We start from the raw sequence: 20,541 nt of genomic DNA on the forward strand, positions 1-20,541 counted from the left end.
ATGAAGGTAAAAGGTGCCTCTGTCACTATGTTCTTGACTCTTTTTCCCTAAAATTAATTGTTTGGTCTTCGCTTAGAAGGAGAAACCTTTCTCTGTTTACATGAAAAATAGGTAACACTCTAATAAGAACCCCTGGGTTCTACCCTTGTGGACACTCTTGGTGAGAATGAAAAATGGTGTAGCCAATTATGGAAAATGGTATGAAGGCTTCTCAAAAAATTAAAATCAGTATTACTGTATTTCAGCAATTCCAATTCTGGGTGTGTAGCCAAAAGAACTGAAAGTAGAATCTTGAAGAAATATTTGCATACCTGTGTTCACAGCAATGTTATAGACACACAATAGACAAAAGAATGGATAAACAAAAATGTATATACAAATGATGAAATATAATTCAACTTCTAAATGAAGGAAATTCTGACACATACTACAGTATGGATGAACCCCGAGGAAAATCATGCTAAGTGAAATAAGCCAGCTGCAAAAAGACAAATACTATATGATTCCACATGAGATATCTGGAGCATTCAAAATCACAGAAACAGTAGAACAGTGGTTGCAGGTGCTCGGAAGTTGTTTGAGGGGTGTAGGGTTTCAGAAGTTTTGGAGATTAGTCATACAATATGAATATACTTAATACTACAGAACTGTACACTTAGAAATGGTTAAGATAGTAAATTTTATGTCATGTATTTTTTTACCACAATGAAAATAGCATAATTCCATTTCTAATACAATTTTTATATCATACACATTACATGTCAAAACTGGGTTCCTTGCATTTTAGAAGAAAAAAATATCAGGAATTCATTCCTCATTGAAAACATGCACACAGCTCATAGTTTTGACTCAAAGGGGGTGATAATTTCAGTGTTTTCAAAGGTAACAATTGTATGCTGAGATTGTATTTTTAAAATACTAAAGCAAAGACACTTTTGATCCTTTTCAGAGCAGCCACTTGAGGGAGTACCCAATCTTTACCATTTGCTTCAAATTTGGATTTTATCTTATGGTATCCTCAAAGAATGAAAAACTAGAACAACATGCAGAGGATTCTTTTTTTTCTGTGTGGCGTGGTGGTAGCGGTGGTGGTTGTGTGTGTGAAGAGCAGAACAAAATAAGGCCATGTAATGGCAAAAGGGACTTTTTTTTGGGAAGACAGAGGATAAGGATGGAGACTAAAATTACTGAAGGCAGGAGAAAGTCATTCTACAAAGATTTCTGACCAATTGTAAAGTGGGGAGGCATAGAGGAATTCTTATCCACCGGAAGATTTTAGAGTCAAAGAGAAATGGTTTCACTGTGAAAGAGAACAATGAAAGATTGTTTAGAACCATTTCAAAATGTTATTAGAATTTAGAATTCAGAGAATGAAATATAATTGTGCTATTGAGATTATTAAGAAAATATTAACTATTATGAATTAATATTGTAATTTTTCTGTTCATGGATATGCCTTAATCATTTGGCTGCAAACATCATGAAGTCAGGGGTCCTGTCTTATTTATCTTTATAGCCTTAGAACCTAGCAGTGTCTGGCAAATAGTAGCCTCTCAAGATAATGTTTGTTAATGAAAATTAAACTGGTCACCTAGAATGGTCCCATTCTAAATGCCCAAGTAAAGTCCCACTACCTCAGTGAAGCCCTCTATGATGCATTAGCCCCCATTTCTCTTCCACATTTCTATACCACTTTTATCTATGTCATATGGTCCTGTACATAAACCCTGTCTACCCTGTCCTATATCCAAGTAGCTTAAGGATAAAGACAACTTTAAAATAGTAAATACTGCAATTGTAACCCATGTTATTTTTGTGGGAAAAATAACTGGGAATAAATAGTATACTCCATACTTATTATGTCTTAGATAGGTATGACAGTGAAGTGCATGGCCATCTAGCTTGGCAAAACTATGCTTATAGCAGAACTGAACTAGAAAGAGTCCTCATGGGACAAACTGGTTTCAGTTGGATACTGTAGATAGAAGAGGGAAACAAAGACTGAGCCTAGGATTGGAAGGAGGAAGCATGACAGACAGATGGAAGAAGCTTAAGTAAGAAAAATCTGTAAACAATGGGAAAGCTACAGACTAAAGTTTTTCAACTTGGCCAACTCAGAACAGTCCAGTTGGTCTGTCCTTTCATACAACAACCTAGGCTAGGCTGAACATCAGCCTTTTAGTTTATTGGTGGGGAAAAATAATACTCTCAATAAGGAGGGAGCTGAGGCACTAAGATATTGACAATTACATCAATAAAAAAAATTTTTAGAGAGGCATGATTTTTTGATAGTTTTGAAACATCTGAACTTCATCATGGGGAAGCCAAACATGAGCCAGACATCTGAACTCTTTTCCTTATCTTCTTTGTGATCTAATTTGATTGACCAAGATCCAAAGAATAAGGATATAAATACATAGGAATTTTTATACTAGGCCAGGATCCAAATTTATTTCTACAAAAGTAGGCAAGGAGATGGTTCCTGCCTTAATGGAGTTTATATGTGAGAAGGATGGCCAATTAGACTAGAAATTACATTAAGTATGAAAAGTTCTACGGCAAGTATGGGAAAAGCATATCACTAGTCTGAACTCTGAAGTCAAACTGATCTTTCTGAATGCAATCTGATCATGTCACATTCTTGCTTTCAGCAAAAATTTATTGAATACCTACTATGTGTCAGGGCCTGTGCTAGGTACAGTGATATGAACCATAGGAGACAGAAATAAAACATGCAATTGCAAGTTCAATGAATATTAGGAAAAAAATGCTATGAAAGTATGTACACAGATGAAGTAGGGGAGCAGAACTGGTAAGAGAAGGAAAGCTTTTGTAGGAAAGTAACAACATTCAAGCTGAGACCTTAGAATGATTAGGTAGGAGTTGGTTGTGTGTGGGGGTGAGGAGGAGGGGGCAGGGAAGAGAGGAAGAGCTTCCCATTGCCCTTAGGATAAAGCCTCAACTCCTTAACATCTTTATAAAGGCTCTTTATGAAATGACCCTTTTCTGCCTCTCCACTATGATTTGAGCATATAGAATAGACTGAGGATGGGGCAAGATTAAATCCAGGGAGACACCTTGGAGACAGTTTCAGTAATCAAAGAGAGGTAATACTTTTCTTAAACTCAGGTGACATTCACAACATATGGATGCATATTTTCTGGAAGTTCATCAGAAACTAGATGGAGTTGTTTTACTTTGTTCCCATTTATAAAGGCTAGCATAATTTTTTGGCTAAAAGGCCAACAGTGCTTAAGTGCCAGAGTTAGGTCAGAGTCCCTTCCCTTTCCACAGGGGCTCTCAGATGTCTTCCACTATTTGATATGGAAAATACTTTAGCAACGAAAGGTGACAGGGAAGGTCCAGAGCAAATCACTCTGGCCTAACCCCTGAGACAGAGGATACATACATGGGGAGATGTTGGTTGATTATGACTAAGCATGGTCTATCACTTATGTAGGCAAGACATTTAAAGTCTACAGTCATTGTTAGTTTTATGTGTGGTTCTGTGCCAAATTTTAATGGAAAAATGAAAAGAAGTCTGTTGTTCTAGTTAGCATTCCTTGAATACACCTTGGTTAAGGTAGCAGGGAGAAATATTTTTTTTGGCAGGGGGGTACTGGGTGCTTTACCACTGAGCTACATCCTCAGCCTTTTTATGTTGAGACAGGATCTTGTTAAATTGCCCAGGCTGGCTTTGAACTTGAGATTCTCCTGCCTCAGCCTCCTGAGTTGCTGGGATTACAGGTGTGCTCCACTGCAACTAGTACAGGGAGAAATCTTAAAAACTGAATTCAACAGTTAACACATAATTATTTTGTGGTTATGAAGAATTATCCTGTAAAATTCAGTTCTGTTAAGAGTCACAAAGAAAAGAAAGCACTGTAATTGCTTAATGACAAGGGCTGCTGAGGGTCTTATTTCTACATCATTGGGGTGGAAAGCTTGGGAACTCTGTGTCTCAACAGAAACTTGATTGGGAAGGTTGTGCCTGAGCTCCAGTACCTGGAAAGATGGTTTTGATGAATGTCTTGAGCTCCTGCATTTCTGCCTGCTTATGCCTCTTGGTTTTGGCCAGTAAAGTGTATCCACTTCCACACTTGTTCTTGAGATACCGTGGACTGCCTAGGCACTTGAACTTCCCATTTACCATAATGGCCAGTCTTGAACACAGAGCCTCACATTCTTCCATACTGGGAAAAAAAGGAGCCAGAAGGAGGTAGGGTTGGAGAGGCTCACTATGGCAGGGTAAAGACTAGAATTACCAAGGACCAAGTTCTGCTTTTCACTGATATTCAGAACCCAAATAAATAAGGTTTATGGGAACAGAGATATTCTGTGTAGATAAAATAAAAACAAGAACTAAGTGGCAGAAGTTTAAATCTAATACAATGAGTCCCAACCTATTTCTACTTTCCTACTTTTGGACAGACTATTGCAGAGATCTAATCTAAGGATCCTAAAATGTTTCCTCTGGCAAGAGTCATTTACTATAATTTCTCCAGGGTATCAACAGACCCTGGCAAGGTCATTACTGACCTATGCTCTTAGAATCAACCAAGTCTCCATGGTACTGTGTAATGCCCCTCCTTCCCATCCCTCAATCAAGATATGAGCCACACCTATGGGAGGTTAGAACAATGGCCTTGCCGGACTCACGGGTCCGTAAGACTATGTCCCAGAGGAAGCGTCGGGCCACAGGATCCATCCCAGAAGATGGCTTATCCAGGAAGATGATATCAGGCCTTCCCAGCAGGGCAATACCTGTACTTAGCTTACGCTTGGTACCACCACTCCATCAGGAAGGAGCAAAGGAAGCAAAGAGGAAAGAGGTTGTAAGTTGAAAAAATTTCTACATATTCAAATTGTTGAGAAACATATAACAGAAATCATGAAATGTGTCCTATGCTTATCCCTAGTGGGCACATGCATACATGCTCAAATGTACACACACATTTAAAATTAATTAGTTATAATGTGTATGCATACACACACACTTAACACATACAGAAACAAACTCATATATCTCTATTTTTGGCAAATGACTAAATGATGTTTGAATGAATAACAAAAGCCTCGTTGGCTAAGGAAACTCTCCTGGTCTAAAGTAAGCTCTTCCAATTTGAATGGGTAAAGGAAAAGTCAGGCAGGTAAGGCATACTCTTACCTGTAGTTTTTGATGAGTTCATCTGCAAAGGCATCCAGGAGAAGTGCTCTTATTATGTTTTTAACATAAGCAGGAATATATTGCTTGGGGACTCCCCTCAGATGGGCATGCAAGGTTAGCATCTCATACCCCGTTAAGTGTTCTAGCAACGGGTTATGTGCGGGGCAGTAGCTGATTCGTTGGCGAATCTGAAATTGGAGAACATTTGGATGTAATGGAGGTTAACATTGTAAGAGAAAATTCCATCCATTGTTTATATGAGGGACATTGGTAATACAAAGGACTAAGAATGAGTCCCTTCTCATTTTTAGAAAGATTTTCTCCCAACTTCTTCCCCCCACTCCCCACTGTGGATCATGTATGGCTACTGCCTATCAGTGAGGATTCTATGGTAAATCACCAATCTCCAATTGAAGTTCAGTTCAACTTTCAGATAAAAGTATTCACTGAACACACACCATGGACAAAATGCTATGTGAAGTACTTTATAATCTTACTTGGAAGAGCATGTGTCTCTCTCATATACACACATCAGAAAGTAGTAAGATAATAAATTGAAGTAGTTATGTCAAAGACTGGTATAAACAGTAAGTCTGATGGAACAGAAAATTTGGGAGACATTGAGAGACACCTTTAGATATCTGAAGGGCTGTCACGCCAAGGAAGAATTACTATGATGGGCTGTTTATGGCTTCAAGTCAGGGGAGACATATTTGAGATGAACATTAAAACAAACAAGAAAAAACCTTTGTAGGGCTGAGGATGTAGTTCATTGGTCAAGTGCTTGCCTAGCATGCTGGGACTTGATCCCTAGTACTGGGAAAAAAAAAAAAAAGCCCTGGGTTCGATCCTCAGCACCACATAAAAATAAATAAAATAAAACTATTGTGTCCACCTACAACTAAAAAAATATTTAAAAAATTGAACTGTTCTACCAAGGATGGGGATATAGCTGTTAGAGTGCTTGCCTCTGAAGCCCTGGGTTCAATCCCCAGTACTGCAAAAAACAAAACAAAACTGAAGTGTCCTGATTTCTGAAAGTGTCCAATTTTCTCATGGAGCTTAGGCCAGGCAGCAAAACTCAAAAACCTAAACAGCCTGCATAACCCGTGCAGGTAAGCAGTGACCAGGAACTAAACGAGTGGCAGAGTCTGCTACAATGACAATTATGACCTATTTAAGGGAGGGAGCTACTACTTAGTGCTAGCCAATTGTTTCATTCAGGAAGTCAGATCTTAGTGCTAGCCAATTGTTTCATTCAGAAAGTCAGATCCAGTATTATTATCGGATCTTATTTTTTAAGAAAAGCCAAAAATCTTTTTATGTGCATAATCCTTGATTAATGATGAGGTTATATCCTGATAAACCTATCACAAGTTGAAAATATCTAAGTAAAAAATGCATGTAATATACATAACTTACGAACATCATGAGATAGCAAAACTGTAGAGTATTGCTGTTTACCTTTGTGATCTTGTGGCTAACTAGAGAGGATTATATTGTTCATTCCTAGTCCAGGGAAAAAGACCAAAATTCAAACTATGGTTTCTTCTGAATGCCTATTGCTTTCACACCACTGTAAGTCAGGAGCTATATGTATTATGAACTGCTAAATGTTTGTGCCCCACCAAATTATATGTTGAACACTAACCCCTGCAAGGCAAAGGTAGAGCCTTTTGGGAGGTGATTGTGATTATGAAAAGCCCTTATGAATGGGATTAATGCCTTTATAAGAGAGGTGAAAGGGAGCTTGTTTGCTTCTTCCACCAAGTGAGTGGTGCCACTTGTGAACCAGAAAGTGGGCCTTTAACAAACACCAGGCTTGAGGTGCCTTAATTATGGCCTCCCTAACCTCCAGAATTGTGAGAAATAAAATTTTGTTCTTTATAAGCTATTCAATTTATAGTATTTTGTTACAATGGTCTGCATGGATGGAGACAGTAGGAGTAGAGGAGGGACTATACCACATTAGAAATCTTTATTCTTCAGGATTCCCATTATTGCTTTTCTAACTTATTGTAAGGCTAAAATAAAACTACAGAAAAAAGCATCCTTTTTGAAGTTAATATCCTATTAACTTCACATTTGACAAAATACCTCAGTCTCCCTGCTTCCCGAAGCTTTCATCTTGGTCTATTTTTAAGCTTAGTGGACTAAATGAGTTGGTAGAGTCTATACAATGCACCCTTCCTTACCCTAGCCCCCAAAATTTGTTGATTTCAACTCCAACAATCTTTATATCATCTCTACTTCAGCTCCCTTCAGATCCCTCTCTCATTATTCGGAACCACTGAAGCTCTGAATATAACCTTGGGCTCTGTTACAACCAATTACCTACATTTATTTGAATATGCCAAATTTGCTTACCTTTTGCCCTTTGCATATGTTTTCATTTTTGCCAATAATGCCTGGCTCCTCTAAGTCAACCCCTTTTTCTTAATGACTAATGCTTAATTCCTAAAACCCTAGTCCAAGCTTTCACCAAAGGGATTTCCCTAATTCCTATTCATAACAGATGAGGCATCTGTGTTCTCTCTCTGCTCTGCAGCACAGCCTACCTACTTTTAAAATAGCTTCTTCATCTATTTCTTTCATAAAGCTGTAAGCTCACTGAGTACAAGGACCACCATAATGCCAGAAACATATACTTCAAAATATGTTGAACTATAGAAATAATCCCTGAAAGTATAAACTGGATATAATAAATAAGATGCATCACTAATATTAAAGTAAAGCATTTCCCCCACAAATGCTTGAGTTTAGAAAGTAAATTTCCTTCTGAAGTTTGTGATAACACATTTTAAAAGGTTCTAGAGTTAAGCATGTCTTAGTAATGCTGGCATTCAGTGTGCGATTAATCTATATGGTGCATATGTGATGAGTTATGAGGGAGGAATACAGGTCTACTAGAAAAGATGACTTTTCCTGATAAAATGAGAGAATGCCCTGTTTTCTTCCCACATGGGATATTTTCATGGAGATGTGGTGATTCTATTTCTAGCATGTGGATATGAGGTGAAGAACAAAAAGCCAGGATGATAAAGCAGAAGCTGGATAGCAACTGGAATATCGTAGATATTTCTGAGCTGCTATATTAAGCTTGGAATTGTTTGTTCTAAATTCTCATTATGAGAGATAATTAAATGTCCAGGACTGGGGATATAACTCAGTTGGTAGAGTGCTTGCCTCAGATGCACAAGGCCCTGGGTTCAATCCCCAGCACCGCAAAAAAAAAAAAAAAAAAAGTCCAACTGTGGAACTGAAATGTTGCATGGCCTAGGGATGAGGAAAAGATCATCTTGGGAGTGTGAAACTTTAAGCTACAATATTTCTCCAAGTAAAAGGTTATAAAAGGCTATGAATAGATATCAGCATATAGCATTTTGATTGGTAAAGTCTATTGGCAGAAGTGTGGAGCTCACTGTTTGATCTTTTCAACTTAGCAGCTGGTAGAAACTGCTTCCCTCTTTTCTGATAAATATCCTTTTGTATGCCCTATGTTGTCCTAGGTCCTGTGGCTACACTGCAGTTCCTCTCTTTAGGAAGTTTATAATCTTCTGGGGAATAGTTTTTTCTTTTATCATAAGTCTTCCATATAGTATTTTCACTGGGATTATTAAAGTAAATTCTCTCAAGGATAGTACATATTTAGTACCATTCTAGATACATGGGAGATAAAGTAATTTGTCATATACAACATATACAACTCCCAAACCCCAGGTGAAAAGAAAGGCAAAATATCATTTTGATCTCATAAATGCATAGCCCTTACCTCTGTCATCTTTGTGAGGATATTTCTGCCATCAATTATGGCCTCCCCAGAGGTAATGGTCTCATCTCCAGTCAACATTTTGAGGGTGCTGCTTTTCCCAGCTCCATTGAAACCAAGCAGTCCAAAACACTCCCCTTTATTAACTTTAAATGTTAGTTTATCTACTGCCACAACAGGCACACAGTGAAAATATATCTAAGGAAACAAACAGCAAACAGAAGGTTTAAGCCTAAGAAGAGGAAGTTGTAGACACTACTCCTACTTTCTGGAGAAGACACTCTATAGCAAACCGAAGCTTCAAGTCTAAGAGGGGAGCTACAGATTCCACTCCTACTTTCTGAAGCAGCCACCTTGTGGGGCCTGCCATTTTCTTACCCAGAAAACAGGAAAAGAACACAGATATCAAGGATCTATTATACTGAATTGGTAATATCTCTGACAGGTATCTGAAAGAAACTAGGACTGCTTGTCACCAATTAACTGTACCTTCAAGAGTTCCTTAAGGACCAGAGGTCCGTCTAAGGATGATAGTTTCTTTGAGGAATATTCTAGGATTTCCTTTCTCTCATTGATCACATTTTGATCTTCAGGTACTAATGTGCTTTTTCTGACTTGTATCTATAGAAAGGAAGGAATAAAATACATCCAAACTGGAAAGAAAAAAGTTAAATTGTCTCTGTTTGCAGATTACATTATCTTATATAATAAAAACTGTTAGAACAAAAATTAAGTAAAATTGCAGGATATAAAATTCACATACAAAATCAGTTTTGATTCTATACACTAACAATGAACTATTCAAAAAAGAAATCAAGAAAAAAATCCCAGGTATAACAATCTCAAACTCATTTAATTTAAAAATTATTTTATTAATGCTTTAAATTGCTTTAAAAATATTTTTAGTTTTAGATGTACATAATACATTTTATTTATTTATTTGTATGTGGATGCTGAAGAGTGAACCCAGTGCCTCACATGTGCTAGGCAAGGGCTCCACCACTGAGCTACAATCCCAGCCCTTAAATTGCTTTTAATCATAAAGTTTGTTCTACTTCTATCTTCAAATAATATTAAACAAATACATGGGATTTTTTTTGGTTTATCAAATAAAATTGTGGATTATCACAGAATAAAGCCAATATATTTCTATTTTTTTCTATTATAATTAAAATGGATGCTATCATTTTAAAATTATAATTAACACAAATTATACAAATTAATAGAATTCACTGTGATATTTTCTAACATGCATATATTGTGCATTGACCATGTCTATCCACCCTTCTACCTCTCCTTATAGTTCCTTTACCAGTCCTTTATATTCTTTTACTTTCAGGTAATTTTTTTTGTATATCAGAGGAAACATACAATGCTTATTTTTCCAAATCTGGCTTATTTTACTTAATATAATGTCCTCCAGTCCCATCCATTTTCCTGAAAATTACAGGATCTGATTCTTCTTTATGGTTGAATAATACTCCATTGTGTTTATATGCAATATATTCTTTATCCATTCATGTGTTGACACATCTAGGTTTGATTTCATATCTTGGCTATGGTGAGTAGTGTTGTGATAAACATGGGTATTCAGGTATCTCTTTGGTTATGTTGACTTCATTTCCTTTAGATATATAACCAGAAGAGGGACATGACTGGATCATATGGCGGTTCTATTTTTGGATTTTTGAGGAATTTGCAGTGGTTTCCAAAATGGCTGCACTAATTTACGTTTCAACCAAGAGTGTATTTAAAGAGTTCCTTTTTCTCTACATTTTCACCAGCACTTTCTATTTTTTTGTTTTTGATAATAGTCATTCTGACAATCTCATTTTATTAAAAATGTAACACACAGGAATAAATTTAACCAAGGAATAAAAATTCCCTATGCCCAAAATTACAAAACAATCATGAAAGAAATTGAGGAAGACACAAATACATGGAAAAGCATCTGTGTTCATAATCTGAAAGGATTGTCAAAAGTCTTTACCACCCAAAGTGATCTACAGAGTCATGCAAACCCTACCAAAGGTTCAATGTAATTTTTCACAGAGTTAGAAAAAAAAATATGAAAATTCATATGTAGCCATAAAAGACTCTGAAAAGAATCCTGAGTAAGACAACAAAACTGGAGACATCACACTACCTGATTGCAAACTGTATTATAAAGTTATGCTAATCAGAACAGTATTGTGCTGACATAAAAACAGATACGTAGACCAGTGGAACATGCATTCATGGTCAACTAATATTTGAGAAACATCCAAGAATACACAGTGGGAGAAGAGAGGTTTTAATAAAATGGTATAGGGAAAACTGAGCTTCCACAAGCAAAAGACTGAAATCACACCCTTATCTCATGCCAAATACATAAATCAAATAAAAGCAGATTAAAAACCTAAACGTGAAACCCCAAATTGATAAACTCCTAGAAGAAAACACAGGGCATTAGCATGAGCAACAGATTTTTGAATGTGACCCTCAAAGTGCAGGTAACAAAAGCTAACAAGTGGGATCACATCACACTTAAAAGCTGCTACACAGCAAAGAAAATAATCAGTGGAGTAAAGAGACAACCTATAAAATGAGAGAATGTATTAGCAAACCATGTATCTGATAAAGTTTATATATATATTTATAATATAAATATATATATATTTTATATATATATATATATAAAATACATGTATGGAAAAACATATGCATATGTATATATATTTATGTATATATTCTAAGCAACTCATAAGTAGGAAAACAGCTCAAAGTTTGAAAAAAATGCTAAAGAGCTGATGGGATATTTCTTAAAAGATGCCATCTAAATGTTGTCAATGGTAATATGAGAAGATGTTCAATATCAGGAAGATGCAAATTAAAATTACAAGAAAACACACAAAAGCCCTCACACAACCCCAGTATAGCCATTTGGGAAAACAGTATATAGGTTTCTAAAAAATAGAATGACCATATAACTCAGCAATCAGTGTGTGGAAGAGTTGGTTATCTACACTCCCATGTTCATTTTGGCATTATTTATAATATTTATAATATTCCAGACAAGAAAGTAATCATGAATGGATAAAGAAACTGTGATACATGTATATACACAACAGAATACTACTCAACCAGAAAAGAAGGAAATCCTATTATTTGTGACATTAGCCCAGAGGACGTAATCTTAAGTGAATAAAGCAGGGATAGAAAGACAAATACTGTATGATTCAGGGGTTAGTGTGGGTATGAAGGGTACTTGGGATATGTTGGTCAAAGGTGACAAAAAATTCAGTTAAAAAGAAGGGATAAGTTCAAGAGATCTATTAGTATAACTTGCTGACTACAGTTAGTAACAATTTATAACCTTCTTGAAAACTGCTGAGTAGATTTGAAGTGTTTTCACCACCAAAAAATCTGTTGTGAAGTAATGTTGGTTCAATTTAGCCATTCTAGAATGCATACATATTTTAAAATGTCATTTTGCATTTATTTGTGAATTGAAAATAAAAATCATTAAAAGAAACTATACTATGCAACTGTATTCTTTCCACACTGTTCTCATGGAAATTTTGAGTCACTGAATACATCTTTACTTTAAAACTAGATCTCCCTTTTAAAAGAATTATATTGTTAGCTAAAAAAAAGAAAAGGAGGAAAGAAAAATCAGGGCCATTTTTCTGCTACTAGGTCTTTGGATTTAAAATTTTTTTCAATTTCCTTTTTCAGGTATTTTCCCATTAGCTACCATATAGACCTTAGAGCTCCCTCATTTTCTCTCCTTTTCTCTCTGCCATGTTGTCAGGCCTTCCCAGTTTGTTTTGTCCTCTTCTATTCACCTAGGCCTAGAACAATGTGTGTCAAAGGTAGGAGACAAATGAATATGTTTTGACAATAAAGGAAAAAAAAAAAAACAGAAAAAAAGGATGTTCTCTTAACTGATGTGGCTTTTTTTTTTTTTTTTTTTTTTTTTTGTTACCAGGGATTGAACCCAGGGTACTTAACCACTGAGGCGCACTCCCTAGCACTTTTTAAATTTTGAGACAGGGTCTTGCTGAGTTGTTTAGGGCTTTGCTAAGTTGCTGAGGATGGCTTGGAACTTGCAAACCTCCTGCCTCAGTCTCCCAAGCTGCTGGGATTACAGGCATGCCACTCGGCAACCATTCTTTTTTTTTTTTGTTTAAGTAGCAGCTGAATAGAATGAAAAAAGCACTACAGAAGTAATCAGAAAAAAATATGGTTTCTAGTCCCAGATTTGTCACTGAGTGGTTGTGAGAGATAGTAGGAACTTCTTTAATGATAAGGTTCCACATCCTTTGAGTGAGAGGTTTGAGTGTGAGTGTTCACCAAGTTAGATGCTTATCTACTCACCCTCTTTTGTTTTCTGAAGAAGCAGCCATATAAGAAATTACAGCAAAGAGATTTACAAGTCCAGAGGTAGGCCTCAATGAGGAAAAGTAGGATGAGAAAAAGGAAGCCAGTGACAATCATGGCAATAACATATTTTCCAATCCCATGACCTTGAAATCCATAATAATTTTCTTCATATTTAATGTCTGAGAAAGACAAAAGGAGACCTGCTAATTTAACACTTGCTAACTCTTCTCACTTTACACTTACTGAGTTTGGAAAGTTTTTTTTTTTTTTTTAATTAACAATGCTCTTTTTTCCCCAAACATATGACCACAGTAAACATATAAAGACTGTTACTTGGGCGGGGTTGTGGTTCAGTGGTAGAGTGCTTGCCTCACATATGAGGCACTGGGTTTGATCCTCAGAACAACATAAACAAATCAATAAAGATACTGTGTCCATCTACAACTAAAAAATATTTTTTAAAAAGAGACTATGTTACTTGAGACATTAATGGAGAGGCCTGTGCCTATATGAACAGAAGTTAACGTAATCAAATGTAAGAAAGTTTAAAGATTGTTGTAACTGCAGTCAATGTAAACAGTGATACAATTTCTTGAAACATCTCTCTTGGACTAACAAGAGGTATGCATTAAAACAATGGAAAATACTCCCCCAACAGCCTAGGTAACCTGGTACCTGAGACACTCTGATCAATGTGGGGGCAGGGGGCTCTTCTGTTCCTCCCACACATATTTTCCTAGTTAGGTGACTTATGTAGAATTAAATAATTAGTGGAGAATTATATATAAGGTCAGTCTTTCCTTAAAGAGCATTGATGCATTTTTTCCCTTAATTTCATTAAAATGTTTCTTGTGCCTGATATTATTCAAATTGTTAAAAACTTTTAGAGGTAAGATTAACATATAAATATGAAAGGGCACTAAAGTCTATTCATAGTGAAAAATAATGGGCTAGTAACTCAAATTTTACAACTCATTTGGTGGTTACAGTTAGAAAGTAAAGTTTTTGGGTGCTTTAAGTCTCTGATACCCCAGTTTCCTCTGAATTGAAGAATAGTTGGGATTCTGATGCCATTTGGAAACTTCTGCCTACCATATTACAAAAGTACCAAAAAAGTCAGGGCAGAAGGCAAAGAGGTTCCATGCCCTGTTGGGTGGCTCAGCTTTTCTTGTTTCAATCTATTTGCTGTTTATCCCAGGGTCCCTGATTGAGTTTTAATCTATGTAACTTCATGAAGCTTGCCTTCACAGAATTTTGATTCGTCCTTTCCTGCTATGCTACTTCACTGAATTGTGCTTCCCTACATGGATTCATGGTATTTGCATGCTTGAAACCTCATCTGACTGATTTTTTTGAGACCCTGTGCCTTAAACACTGCTATTATGGACTATACATCTATTTTCCTGCCTCTCAAAAGTTTCCTATGAGTTGTTAGGCAGTTAACAGAGCTGTTAAAGGAGTATGGGCTCTGGGACTATTTCTAGGTCCAAGTCCCAGCTTTATTAAGTAGTGATTGTGAGCTCTTAGGAAGCTTTTATAGCTCTCTGCCTCAGTTTCCATATGTGAAGAAAAATTATAAAGTTAAGGATAATAATTATACCTAAAGTCATGAGGTAATTATAAGAAGTAACATGTATGAAGCCTTCAGAAACAATGCATGGTTCACAGAAATCACTCAAAGAATTTTAGCTACACCTGTTGAAAACCCAAAGGGCACCATGACCCCACTACTTTTTAGTAAACATCTCAAAGATCACCTTTGGATAAGCAATGCAAGAGTCGAGTGAACACACTGTTTATCCTTTCTATCTTTTAAGATGGCAAGGGGCTTTACAGAAAGTTCTCCAAGTTGAAGAAATGACTTAAGTATGGAAAATGTCATCCACAGACATTCTTAAATAACACCTTCTCAAAACAAAAACAAAACAAAACAAAACAAAACAAAACAAAAAACAGGATAAAACAAATTCTGTACTCTAATGTGGAACACTAGAGAAAGAAGAGATCAACTGCTTCGAGGGACAAGGGGGAGCCCATGGTACTCACTATTAATCTTACAGTCTTCAGAAGTGATGTTGCAGTACCTCTGGGTTCTGAAGTTATCATAAAATCCACTGATGGACTTTGCAAGGTTGTGAGTAGGAAGCAGAAAGAATATACTAACCAATGTTTTGTTGAATATACCCAAATCCATTACTAGGGTAGAAAATAAATAAAATTAATTTTCATTGCAGAAAATTCACAAAGTTCCAGACAATTTCTGAAAATCTTCACTTAGATACTAATAACCTTTTCCTTATCATGAGGTTCAGAATAGTAGGAAAGTCAATGGTTCAGTGTGTATTGAGAAGTTATATACTACTGATGATAAAGAGGAAAGATACAATTTTTCAGTTTATGGGTCCAAAGGAATAGGTAGGGGAGTTTGGAGTGACATGAAATAACTGCTGAATTAAATGTTTCAGTTCTGTGTACTACTCTAAAAATTACAGCTGTGATACATGTAAATGTCAACAGAAGTTAACAGCTAACAGTTTGCATTCCAGAGAATTAAGGAATCAAATGTTTATGTAAAAAGGACCTAAATAATTTTTTAGGACAAAAGACCCATTATTCTACTCTTGGAAAATTTATTCTAAGGAAATTACCTAAAATACAGACAAGTTTTTGCTACATCTTCCATTTAGGTAGAACACTGGAAATAATTAAAAGGAACAAATGTTAGCCAAACTATGATATATCTGTGCAATAAATGTTACACAACTGGAATAAATATTTATAAAAGGGTTGTAACAGTATGGGAAAATACATATAGTGTGATAGATATCCCCTCCCTTTGGATGTATGATTAGGTTTGTATGTTATATAACAAAGGGCAAGATTTTTTGCAGATGTAATTAAGTTCCAAATCATTTGACTTTTTTTTTTTTTGCAGTGCTGGGGATTGAACCCAGGGCCTTACGCTTACAAAGCAAGCACTCTACCAACTGAGCTATAGCCCTCATTTGATTTTGATTCAAGCAAAAGGGAAATTATTCTTTCAAGGGTGGGTTCTTAAAGTGGACTAGGTCCTGGGCTGGAGTTGTGGTTCAGTGATAGAGCACTTGCCTAGCATGTGTGAGGTACTGGGTTCGATATAAACAAGTAAACAAGTAAAATGAAGGTACATTGACAACTAAAAAAATATTTTTAAAAAGTGGACTAGGTCCTTCCTGAAATCACCAAGATTTGAAGTAAAAGATATTCTCCTGTTGGCCTTGAAAATGCATGTGGCAAGGAATGACCCTTGTCCTACAGCTTCAAGGAACTGATAACAAGCAGCGATTTTAGAAGAGAATCTGACCCTCAGATGAGACTGTAGTCTTTGACAGTTCCTTGATTTAATCCCAGCAGAGGACACAGATAACAAGTACTTGGACTCCTGATCCATGGAAAATTGTGAGGCAGTAAATTTGTCTTGTTCTGAATTGCTAGGTTTTTGGTAACCTGTTACATAGCACAGAAAACTAATTGACAAAGAAAAATGATAAATTTTATAACTAATGATTTCACCAGAATAAAATAATGCTTAGATCAAAGTCTAGAACAATATACTAAATTCTTTAAAGTAGCTGTCTTCGGTAAATGTGATTTAGAGTAATATTTTTCTACTTTTATTTTTACATATTTTTCAATGGCCTGTGAGAAAGTAGAAAATGAGGTTATAGAGGCTTCCTGGGCTTCCGGGGGATAGCGGTAATAAAATCCTAGGGAATCCAAGATCTTTTCCAAAACTTAGACCATAATACAAAATCCTAGCCCACAGGGTCCTTTAAGATCTGGCCCTTGTCTACCTCTCCACATTCATTTTATTCTACTTTCTTCTTTACAAATAATGTATACAGCACAATGGCCTTTCTTTTTTCTGTTCCACAGAAAACAGATGAGCCAGACACACATCTACAACTAATACCTAGACTGAAAGCAGTACATTTTTGGAACTTGCCTCCCAGAATCATCTCTTTAGTCACTAATAAAATAGGTCCTTGTATTAGTAAGAAATATCAGTGAGATGATTCTCAGGGAATGAATGCATTCCCTTCATTACCCACAAAACAGGATCTACAATCTATGTGTTGGTATGGGGACAGGAAGCTAATGGAACTTGAGTAGTGATAAAAATCATTGAATTAGAAGTCTCACAGTCTAACTCATGATGAAATTACTAGTGTGTACAAAGACATCTAAGAAACTACCCTTCTTAAAACTATTCTATATGAATCCTATGCTTCCCACTAATAGATAAGCACTAATTTCCTGTGGAGAAGAAAAGCCTGAAGACTTTCACTTACCATTAGCATCTATCATGTAGACCAAGAAAAAGCTAGAAATGCCTGTAAGAACATTAAATATAAGAAGTCTGGTGTAGGCAGCAGCACTGCTGGAAAACATGAAGCTCATCAAATATATTAAGGGAATGGTAGACCAGCCGAACAGCATTAAGATGAACAAGACATCTACATAGTGGTTGTCCTCCAAAAATGCTTTCACGTTACAGACATAGAAGACTACCTAGAAACATGAAGACCAAGCAGAGATGAGGATTAGTTGGTGGAGGAGGAAGTACTGCTGTGGGGTGGGCAGAAGATGGTGCACTAAGAAATCAACTCATCACACAGGCAAATAGCTAGTTCTGCTTTTAAAATCCTGACTCACTGGCATCAGCATGACTCACTTCCACTTATTCAACTGAAAGTAACCACAAAGATCATCAGCTTCCCTTCACCTCCTCTCTTGTTTTTTCCTATTTGGAGTAGTTTTCTTTTTTATTCCTTTCTTTTCTTTTTCTCTTTTGTTAAGAAATTTATAGGGACAATGATGTGCAGGAAAATGTAGATCTAACTTTTTAAGCCAATTTCTTAAAACCTAAAACAAAATTCTCACATTTAATTGAGCAAACTGGAATCAGGCAAAGGCTCAGGCTCAGACTCAGGGCTAGTCACTAATACCTACAGAAATGTTCTAGGGATACTCAATGTCTAGCTGATGGGGTAGAGGAGGGCAAGGGCCTTCCCCCCAAAAGCTTTCATGTTATATTTCCTAATGTCAGAAATTAGGGAAAATTAGCTGACTTTAGCAGGAGAAGATAAGTCCAGGTACAACTTCAAACACTTACCAGTAGTAGGGAGGAAGAAACTAAGAAGACGATAAAATCCCAAAACAAAGCAGAAAGCCAGAAAATGCCAATATATGCTCCACTTACAAACTGAATGTGCTTTGCTTTACAGACTCTCTCACTGACTGTCAGGAGAGAAAAACTACTAGCCATGAAGGCTACGCTGAAGAACAAACTGAAGGCAATATCATGTCCTTTAATGCCCCTGCAAAGGATGGGACATGAACAAAATACTGGTTATATCATGAAGAGTAGGAACACAATTTATACAAACAGCAATTTTGGTGTGTAGAATATATGACTGTCAATTTGTTGACAGATAATGACATTATACTAAAAACTACTATCATTACTTTTTTTTTTGGGGGGGGGGTTTCTCTTAATTTGAAGCTAGAAGGAGAACAATCCAGGAAAGTATAGGGACCAGAGGATAAAGATTATACTGTATACTATTATAGTAACCAATTATTTTATCATCTACATTTTATAAACATTTTCTGGTATGAGGTATTAAACCCAGAGGTGCTTAACCACTGAACTACATAAGTCCATTTTATTTTTTATTTTGAGACAGGGTCTCACTAATTTACAATAACTAATTGCCTTATATTAACATACATATGTTACCATTTTGGGTTTATTTTAATTTCACTCTAAGGTAGTAAAAACTTATCACAGAGTAGCCCTTGTCCATCTCTTAAGATCTTATGCTATTTAAAGTATCTTGAAAAATCTCATAGAACTTATGTGGATTTTTAATGAAAATAAACTTAAAAATATTTTATTAGTTCACTAAAATAACAAGTCAATTACTTGTTAACAAAAACACATTTTACTAAAAGAAATCCCTATTTTTGCACACAATATTTACTGAGAGTAGTGGAACTATTTTACATGTGTGAAAATTTCTTTAAAAATCTGGCTTACCAAAAGACAGAACTGTTTCCACTATCTGATTATTCCATCTGTTACAGTGCTTTGTTTTGGTTGAAATAAATGAAGAATATATGGCTTTACCAGGTTTGTACTTGAAACAGCAAATATTTTAATAACCCTTTCAGATAACAGTGGTTATTCTTAATTTCTACACCAAAACCTGACAAGTGATAATTTCTTACAGGTTAGCTGCAATTGTGATTCAACTCATCCTATTTGCCTGGGACTTTCCCACTTTTGTATTTGAGGTTCTGGGTCCCAGGAAACCTCTACATACTGGGCAAATCAGCACAACTGGTCACCCTAGTTATAACAGAATCTGAAAACTATCAGTTAACATTCTTACTTGTGTCAGGTTGAAATCCATTGGTTAGTTTTGAACTTTTAATGGATCTTTTAATTATGCATGATTCTACAACATGCACTGGTTATTTGGAAAATATTATTAGGAAATTGTTTTGACCTATCAGTTCCCTCAAAATGGTCTATATCACCCCCAGGAGTCCTTGGACCACACTTGCAGTACAACTGTCTTATAGCATAATGCGTTCATGGCATAAACATTTATAACATAAATTCAGAAAAAAAAATTAAATCCCGAAGAAAGTGAAACCACACGTACTCAAGGAATTGTTCCTTTACTCTTTGGTTGACAGTTCGAGGTTGAGGCTTGTTAAAGACAGAGATAGAAGCAGTGGGACCAGAGATGAACTTGTACATAATATTGTCGACTACAGTTAGGGCTATTGGAGCGGCGTGGTATGCCTGGTTGTTAAACAGAGCAGTGATGATGGTTCTGCTTCTGTAGACCTCAAGATTAAAAGCAACAATACATTGCTGACTACATCTTTTAGTTCTCAAAAGGAAGTCTTCTACGTTACCTAGGGAAACAATACTCATAAGTCAACATACATAATGGTTTGAGTCCAATCAACAAACATTTATTGACCATTTATAAAGTGCCAGGCAATGTGGGATACAGAGGCATTGAGAAGTTTATAATCTGGAATAACAACTATCATGCATATTGGTGGTAGGAAAGGAAATAAAAGCTATTCAAAAATATATTTCCTGTCCTCATGTGGAACATGAAACACAGATGTCCCATCAACCAAGACAGAGTGTATAAATGCTCAAGGATGTAAGAAG

General features: G+C 36.0%; 1 protein-coding gene across 1 annotated transcript in view; it reads right to left on the bottom strand.

Annotated features, from left to right (window-relative positions):
• Nucleotides 1-20,541, bottom strand: part of LOC124969944 (phospholipid-transporting ATPase ABCA3-like) — an 87,392-nt gene that overhangs the window by 1,371 nt on the left and 65,480 nt on the right. The window contains 10 exon segments of the mRNA XM_047532947.1: nucleotides 4,006-4,193; nucleotides 4,623-4,793; nucleotides 5,168-5,355; nucleotides 8,940-9,134; nucleotides 9,426-9,557; nucleotides 13,296-13,480; nucleotides 15,348-15,497; nucleotides 17,633-17,852; nucleotides 18,457-18,661; nucleotides 20,015-20,273. Coding sequence (XP_047388903.1) covers nucleotides 4,006-4,193; nucleotides 4,623-4,793; nucleotides 5,168-5,355; nucleotides 8,940-9,134; nucleotides 9,426-9,557; nucleotides 13,296-13,480; nucleotides 15,348-15,497; nucleotides 17,633-17,852; nucleotides 18,457-18,661; nucleotides 20,015-20,273 — 1,893 coding nt within the window.

Source organism: Sciurus carolinensis, chromosome 18, assembly GCF_902686445.1.
Source record: "Sciurus carolinensis chromosome 18, mSciCar1.2, whole genome shotgun sequence".
In the NCBI taxonomy this organism is placed as follows: Eukaryota; Metazoa; Chordata; class Mammalia; order Rodentia; family Sciuridae; genus Sciurus; species Sciurus carolinensis.